General features: G+C 49.7%; 1 protein-coding gene across 1 annotated transcript in view; it reads right to left on the reverse strand.

Moving 5' to 3' along the window:
• Window positions 1–4,911, reverse strand: part of JPH2 (junctophilin 2) — a 33,696-nt gene extending 28,785 nt beyond the window's left edge. The window contains exon 1 of the mRNA XM_059827202.1: window positions 4,453–4,911. Within this exon, the coding sequence (XP_059683185.1) occupies window positions 4,453–4,831 (379 nt within the window). The 5' untranslated portion in view covers window positions 4,832–4,911. The remainder of the gene's footprint in view (window positions 1–4,452) is intronic.
• Between the last annotated feature and the right edge of the window lie 3,913 nt (window positions 4,912–8,824).

Consider the following 8,824-nt stretch of genomic DNA (forward strand, 5'->3'; position numbering starts at 1 on the left):
CAGGCAGGACACAAAGCTGCCAGCCAAGCAGCCATGCGCTCACACGTGTCTGCGGTTCTGTAAAAAATAATAATAAAAAAAAGCAAGGGATGTGAAAAAAAAAAAATCTCTATTTAGGATGAAAACGGGACAGAGCCCCACTTCCCTGCCTCCCCAGCCCTCCCTGATTCACTAGGGCGGTAGGGCAGAGCCACCTAAACCCATCAGGGTGCAATTACTGGGGGACAGGACCCTAACTCCTTTATTGCCTGCGTTTTTTCTTGTCATAATGACAAAAACCACTGGTTCCTCTGCAACCCCCAGGTACATGGCTCATCACCTCCACCCATCCCCGACCAAAGCCGGGGGGTGGCCCTGCCTGGGTATCTTCATAGGATGGGAAAGATTAAATTGTGGGATTGATGAAAATGGTATCCCTGCAGCCTTCACCTCCAAACGCACCGATCGGGCGGTAGTACCCTCTGTGTCACTCTGGCAGCAGGACGGGACAGTACCCGGCTGCAAAGGCGAAAGCTTCAGCTCCTGGTGCACACCCAGCCCGGCAGCGAGAGCCTGCTGTCAGCAGCGTCACATCTCCCCTTCCCAGCCTGCCTCTAGGCTCTAGTCTAATTAGTGATGAATGTAAATAATATAAACAATCAGGTAAATAATGCAAACAACTCAAATCGTATCACTGCCCTACGATCCTCTGCTGTTACCCAGATACCGTGATGACAGATGTGTTAGAAGAACTCAGTGTTAAAGGCCAGGGACATTAAATCAATGCACAGCACCACATGCGAGACAGGCTAGAAAAAACCTAGTGCTTCTTTTTGGTGCCAACAGTATTATCTGATGCTTTCTGTTGGGGAAAAAAAAGGCAGGGGAAAAAAAAAAACAGAGAGGGGAAAAAAAAATTCACCGCATTAATTCAAGGGTCGAATTCAGCCACACAGGAGCTTTGCTACAGAGGCAGCAGACACAAGCCAGCACCATCTCGGCTCACCCAGAGCCCGTTCCTGCTTCCCCGGCCGCAGTCCCATGGATGCTGCTCCTTCTGCCCCAGCCCAAGCCCCTTCCCATCACGCTTTCCCTGCCCCAGGCACCCAAAGAGCCAGCGCTGCTCCACATCACCCCATTTCATCTCTCCCACTAAAGCACACTTCTGCATTTCTTTTCCCCATCTTACGGTCTCATGATGACTGAATGGTCTAATGGTTTCCACACACAGTTAATTGACACCACTGGTTTCTCTTAGTGCCCCAGAGACCCAGCCGCAGCATCTAAAATAAGTTGGTTTTAGGCTGCTTCGATTGCAGGTGAGTTCCCCCCCGCCCCATACAGATACATGTAAACAGTTACTTGTATAGCAAAGCCTAGTTTTGGGCCTGGATCCTGTGTACACAGCACGATTCTGCATTAGTAGCGAGTTTTTTTTTCTGCAGTGAGATTTGACGGGGTCAAAAGCACAGAAGTATCCAAAAATGAGCCCTTCCTTACAGCAGAGACAAAACTTCCACCTGTAAGCCAAATAACTAAGTCTTTACTCATAGCTTAGGTTGTAAAATGATGAGTTCCTTCACGCTGTGCCTTCCACAACCCCAATCACCGTCCGCTTCGGCTAGTACATCCTGCCCCTGTAAAGAGCTCCGAGCTCTTTCCTGGTGACCGCAGCAGACACACACGTGCATTCAGCTTGGATACCCAAGGAAATACATCGTGGTGTTACTGTCTCTGCCTGGCCACACCAGGAGCTCCAAACCCCTTGACTGATTTCAATCCACATTACAGAAGGCAAGCTCTTTAAGCCATCGGTCTCCCATAGTTTTCACAAAAATGGGAACTTGGTAGCAGAGAGAAAAAGCAGACAACCCACATGGTGCTTGGGCTAAACCATGAGTCCACTTCTTATTAGACACCAAAGTCTACACCTGATTTCCACAAGCTTCACTGCAGATTTGGGCTTTATTTAGCCACCAGCCTCAGCCAGCCACAAGATAAAATATACTTACAGGGCTGCCTGTGATTTGTAAGTGTATTTTAAAGTTTTTAGTGTGCATATATACATACATATATATAAAAGATATATATTTATATATTAAGTTAATTTAAAGTCTATTTTAAAACATTAGAATCAGCTACATCCCCCAAAATCTGAAGTCAGTCCAGCTGTGACCTAAAGCTTCTAACAACCTGGCAAGAGCCTCATGTTCTCAGAGCTCTCTTCCTCACGTGGCTGGCTTCCAGGGGGCTCGGGAATCACGTCCCCTACTCAAGGGACGGCAGATTTCCAAAGCCTTTCCAGATGTTTATCTTGGCAACCTCAACATCAAATATTAAGAGGTCCAATTAGCAGCCTGGCCACATCTGGATCTTGCAGATGGTTACTGGGTACAGGTGAGAAGACAAAACAGGAGCAGGTCCTGCAAGTCAGTAAGATCATTCCACCCCTGTCCTACACATGCAATGCTGGCTGGCGAGCCACACCTTGGCTTCAGATGTGGCTTTCTACGCGTTCCTGTACCATCAGAGAAGCTCACATGTTGAATGAATGGCTTGAACCAGCCGGGACGTGATAGCCCAACGCAAAGAGCAGCCGCTGGACACCGCATCGCAGCCCTGCGAGCCGGGTCTGGCCAGGTCTCGGGGGGCTCAGCTTGGCACTGCCCAGGGTGGCTTTAGCAGGGCACATCTTCCCGGATCAGGGCTAAACCGCCAGCTGCGGGCGGCACCAGGGATCATGCAGACGGCACATTCCTGGGTATGCCACAACACCCCGCGGAGCACCAGGCTGATGGAAGCGGTATCTTATATATCCTTACAGGAGAAAATATTGACTCCCGTTCTTCTGTCCCAAGTTTTCAGTCCAAGATCTAATCAAATTCAAACTCCTACATCAAGTTTTGCCTCTCGAAATTCTCTACAACATTAACTCAAAATCCAGTAGCCCTGCACTCTTAGAAGATGCATTTTAGGAAGCAGTGAGGAAGCAGCCGTGCAAATTCACAGGAGGCCTTGCAGTCTCCATAATGAAAGTCCCAATGGCAGCCATCGCTGACAGTTATCTGATCACTGCTCCTTACTCATCAGAGCACACCTTACACGTAACCTACACATCCTACGGCCACACATGAGGTTTCTGCAATGCATGAGTGCACGCGTATGCATTAGCCCGAACTCTTGATGCCGCAGTGCAACCTGCGCAGCTCAGTGTTTAACCGTTCGACGGCCATGGAGCAGCGGGGGAAGAAACATTAAGGAGCTGGAGGGGTGAATCAGTTCATGTCTGTACCTACAACCTCAAAGGGTACAAACAAAATCAGTCAACTTCAAGACTATATTCCCAGGCTTAAAGTTAGCCACGTACCTAAGCAACTCACTGAGAAATATGTGCGTAAAAGCATAACCCTGACAGGCAGTCTTGAATTAGTCCATTTTTTCTTATCTCCATAGATCTGATGCTTTTCATTCTGAAGATTCGTACCATTGCTGTCATTTTTCTTTACAAACTAACTCCATTGCCTGTCCTAGATAAGTATAGATGCAATTTTGATCCATATTTTGAAGTGTATTTCTTTCAAATCACTCTCTCTATTTAGCTATCCTAAATATGGCAGCCTGGAACATTACAATACTGAAGAGCTACAGAATTACTTGCACAGAGATTCTTGCAATTTTTCTAACCCCAAAATTGCCACTAATGCAAGAACACAATTAGATTGAGCATTTACAGAGCACAACAAATATCTGACTACGCGGTGCATTTGTGTACGAGCAGGCATTGAGAGCTTCCAAGTAATCAAAGGGATTTATTTTAGGGAAAGGCGTGTGACTACATATTCAGCTTAGATGAACTCAACCAAAACGGTTCTGCAAAGCAGATGTCCAGGCAGCCCATCAGAGGCATGCAAGCAGTGTTTAATGCATAGGCGAAGCACGCTACGCTGCTGTGGGCGGCTTATATCCGATGTGAAAACATTCACAACTCGCTGCCCAGTGAGCGAGCGAACGGCTCGCTGCGGTCACACACCAGTGAAGAGCTTCTGGTTTGGTTCAGCGATGAACTGCAGTAACCAGTCCCTGGGGAACTGGGAGTCACAGACTATACAAAATCAAGTTGTTTGGTGTTAACTATTGATACGGACGCTCGAGAGCAGCTCCCGAGGGAGGGATGGCAGTGGCCGCGCTCCTGCTGCTTCTCCCTCGTGTCTGCAGACAGCAAGCCACACATGCTGCACCTGACGGCAGGGATCAGGGCACACACACACATTTACAAGGCGGTTGCACCCCAAGCCCTGCTTCTTGACTGAAGCACCCCATTAGCTCATTGTAGACCACGGTGCCTGTCTGGATCTCACTAGTGGGGACGGGATCAGGTCACCCCTTCAGCGGGGACGACACGCAGCCTCTGCCAATGTGGGCTGGGTATCACGCTGTTCATCACCCTCTCAGCCCCTCCAGAGTCCCCCTTACCTCCGTCAGCGTACGTCTCTGTGCCATAGCCATCCTGCAGGCCGTTATTCCAGGTACCTTCATACTTGGCTCCGCTGCTCATGCTCTGCCTGGCGCCGTACCGTCCCTTGAAGCCATGGGTCCACTCGCCTCTGTAAACCCACCGTCCTTTGGTCTCGATTCCTAGGCCGTGCCTCTTGCCTTGGGACCAGTAGCCTTCGTAGGTGTTGCCGCTGGGCCACGTGTATATGCCCACCACTTCGAAGCCGTAGTTCCAGGAGCCCGAGTACTCGCCCTGGCCCTTGGGGCCGGTGCAGATGCCGTGCCCGTGGGCTTTGCCCCCCTCCCAGCCCCCGCAGTAGGCGCCTCCATCATCGAAATCAAACCTGCCGCCGCTCATGGTACCCTCCGGTGCCCCCTCAGCCGGGCAGCTCTCCCAGGGGCAGAGCTCCGGGGCGCGGCTGCCGCATCCCCGAAGGAGCGGGGCTGGGCACCGGGAGCGGCCGCTCCTGCCTCGCCTCGCCCGGCCCGGGGAGCAGGAGGAATTGGAGGGAGGGGAGAGGGGCGGGCCGGCCCCCAGGCCCCCCGGGAGGGGCAGCCGAGCCGCGCCGCTACCTGCCCCGCCGCCGCGTCCCCGCCGCGGGCATGGGGCCGAGCCCCGCGGGCAGCCGAGCCCCGCGGCGGAGGAAGGGGGTCCCGAGCCGGCCGCGCTCCCCCGCCCCGGCCGCCGCCCCGCTCCGCTCTCCTCCCCCGCCGGGAGAAAGGTCAGCGCTGCCCTAACAAGGCCATCGGATCCCAGGAGCTGCTCCCAAAAATAACCCCCCGGAGCCCGGCCTCCGCCTCGGGGCCCTTTTATGAAGGAGGGAAGAGACACGTCCCCCCCCGTCCCCCGCCCCGGGCAGGGATCCAGGCGGAGAAGAGGCTGGGAAAGTAAATCTCTGCTTAAAATAGAGCCTGGGAAGGGGGCGCGTCGCTCCCTCCACGCCGCCCGCCCGGGCGCACCGGCAGCCGCTCCCGGAGAGGAGGGAGGGAGGGAGCGGGCGAGCCGTGCCCCGCTCCGCCGGACCCCCGGGAGGATGCCCGGGGCAGAGCCGGGCAGCAGCCGAGCCGCGTTTCAGCGGGCAGTGAGAGCAAGGAGCAGAAGCACAGCCCTCACCGAGAGCACCGCGGACATCCTACCCACCTAGGGGCGGCTGAGCTCCCCTCCCTGTCCACTACTTCTAAAGTGAATTTCCAGAGCTGCTTTAGGGTAGTGAAAAGGATCCACAAATAGTCATTTCCCCCCACCCCCGAACAACAACAAACTTACCACTATCTCCTTCTAACAGCTGGCAGCATAATTTAGTCTATGTTTGAAAAAGAAAGGTGAAACCCTCCTTGGGACAGCTGCGCACACGCACCGAGAGTAGTGACAGTCCACCTTGCTTCTAACAATCCATGCCATCAAATAACAGACAATAGAGAAAGGACACGGAATGAAACACCAGGTATGTGCTAGTCCAAGCCCTCCCTTTTCCAGCCACACCTGTCCCATTTCCTGAAGACATTGTCACAGCAAGACCGTGAAGAGATGACCTTCCCCTCACTGACCACGAGCTGCTGAGAAGCTGCCAGCGCCGTGGGGCAAGACCATGCTGTCGGCAGGCTGTGCTCTGCCCTTCGAGACAAGCTCCTAAGACCCACGCTGAGCTCTGGAGCAAAGCTGCCACAGACAACAGTGAGTTTCAGACTCAAATAACACAGCTTTACAACTTGGGACAACCTGCCCATCGGTGTTTCTAAGAAGAAGAGGCACAGAAAAAACCCAACATACAATATATAACTGCAAGAAAGGCTAAGTATGTATATATAACCAATAAACTACAAAATACCTATAGGCACAGGTGAGAAGGATCAACTGCCCACTATAAAGCTAATTAAAAAGGCCTCACTTTTATTCAGCCACAGGAAGGAATGGGCACTTCGGTAAGGGACTCCAACACGACTCAGAAGTGCCACTTGGCAGAACCAGCCCTCTAAAGCTTTCTTTAAAAAAAAAAAGTCAGATTTTGAAATGGGCTCAAGTTGTTTTGGTTTTTTGTTTTGGGTTTTTTTTTTTTTAAGCTAAGCTTTTAGACCACTCAGGCATGCTTCCAAGGTTTTTGCTGCACAATTAGGGGCTGAAATTGACATTTTCTCAAAGCAAAACCAAAAGTTTTTGTTTTGTGGTTTCTGAGTAGACCAAAGCATCTTAAAATGCCTTGTAGTAACAGAAGGGAAAGTGTTAAGGCAGCAGTTGCAGCTACCCATGGTCTTCTGTTTCATGGTGTTCCAGCACTTACCAGCCCAAAGATGTTGTAACTGCCCTAGGAGGATGCCAAGTTCAGGACCACGTAATTATTTACTTAGCAACTCTTCCTAATTACATAGCACAGTTGTGAACTGATAGTACACTTTGTTTAAACATTAATAACTTATGCAGATGTTGGCATTTAAAGAGCTTTTGTTGAGCACTGTCTAACATGCCCACACACTCAGACTTCAGAAAGCATCAACACTGCGTGTGCACTAAGGCACCACCCAGAGCCGGTCTTATTTCTTCATTTTGGCAGGAAAAAAAAAGTCACATTCGCGACACGGAGGAGCCCGCTGCACCAGCCAGCCCGCACCCGGCCTGGGGCTGACCTCTAGTGGCACAGCACAGTTCGCCACCCTTCCCAGTCTGCACCAGTTCACGTCGTTCTACTGGGTTTTTTTTTTTACATTACCTCCTGGATTTCAATCCGCTTTCTCTAACGCAGTACTGAGCACTCAACGCTGCAATCCTAAACCCTGCAGGTCCCGGTCTGCGGTGACTAATGAAAGAAATGGTAAAAAGCAGCGCGGTCTTGAAAGGCATTCTCAGCCCCACAGCGGTGCTCTGGCTGCTGCCTGCAAGCATTTGGGAACAGTAAAGAATAATTATTTGAGAAGTAAGGTCATTCTGCACTTTGCAGCCCCGTATTGCAGACAATAGTCACCAAACAATTGCCTTGAATTCAGAATGCAGAAGTACAGCTATTTAAGAGCAGGGAAATGGGAGGGAGAGGTGGGACCCAAGTACACTCTGCAAGGAGTAGATGACACTTCAGAACTGGCAAAACAGGTAAATTTGCATAGCCACTTAGTTCTAAGATACAAGGTACTGCCACAGAAATAACAAGAAAAACCCCAAGAAGTAACACAAAGGGATTTCGCAGGGAAATGTTTGTCTCTGTTTCTTCTCCAGACCTTACAGATTAGAAAAGTTCGGATATCGCAAACAGTAAAGACAAACTTAACACAACTCATCTCTCCCTCAACGAATCGTATTATTCGATGGGATGCTCCTTTGCTATACACATATTTATAAAAGACAGATGATGCTGATGCACACTAAGTATAGCAAGCTGGTTGTTTCTGAAGAAGTACATTTCAGGAAGAATGCAAAGCTGGACATGGCACCTAAAGTGACAATGGTTTAGTAAAAAGACTGGAGGGGAGGAGAAAGAAAACACAGTGCTCAAGATTTCCCTACTGTGCAGCTGACAACTGTTGACTCAAGTCTATGGATCTTAATACTTGAAGGGTTATACTTGGTGTTATGGAGCAGGCTGAACAAAGCTAAAAAAAACCCAAAAAACCACCAGAGTACATTAAGACCACTGAAGCGAGCAAACGTTGTTTTGGCTTTCATAAAAACACAGTGAACAGAGTCCATTATCTCGTTTTTCCTTTGGTTAACTGAAGAAGCAATCCCCCTGAAGAAAGCAGCATATTTCTCCTGCTGCAGACAAGTCTCTAAGGCCTGCTGGATATTCAACAAGAAGTTACACTTGCTTTACATTTTCCACTAACCAACATTACAGAGATCAGAATAACCTCTTGAAAGAATCTTGGATCACCCGATTTTCTCATCAGGCAGCCTAGCAAGCAAATGTTATATTAACCTAATAGCATCTGGCTACATTAACATCAAAGATAGGGTAGGAGGATGCCTGTTCAGCTGATCAGAAATAAAGCCTCTTTACGCAGAGAAATAACAATGCCTCCACCCAAGAAAAGATGACTGCGTCTCCTGAATTTGCCTAGATCAGTAACAGTACCAAGGGGAAGATAGGAGATGGTCACACTCCTTTATGAAATAAAATCAGAGGCACAAGCGTCCAAAAATGCAAGAATAAGTGTTACAACCTGAGGTCAAAGGGATTTCAAAGAAGTTGAATTACACCAGGTTTCTCACAGCAAGAGCTCTAATTTCCCAAGTGTTAGGTCTCTTAAGTACAGGCAGGTATGCTCTAAACACACTCACTGCATTTACTTCATTATCTGTTCCAAGCTTAAATTATAATGCATAAGCTAAACTCTTTGTCCAGCTTAAATAACGAACATTAAC

This window comes from Gavia stellata, chromosome 20 (assembly GCF_030936135.1).
Source record: "Gavia stellata isolate bGavSte3 chromosome 20, bGavSte3.hap2, whole genome shotgun sequence".
Classification (NCBI taxonomy): domain Eukaryota; kingdom Metazoa; phylum Chordata; class Aves; order Gaviiformes; family Gaviidae; genus Gavia; species Gavia stellata.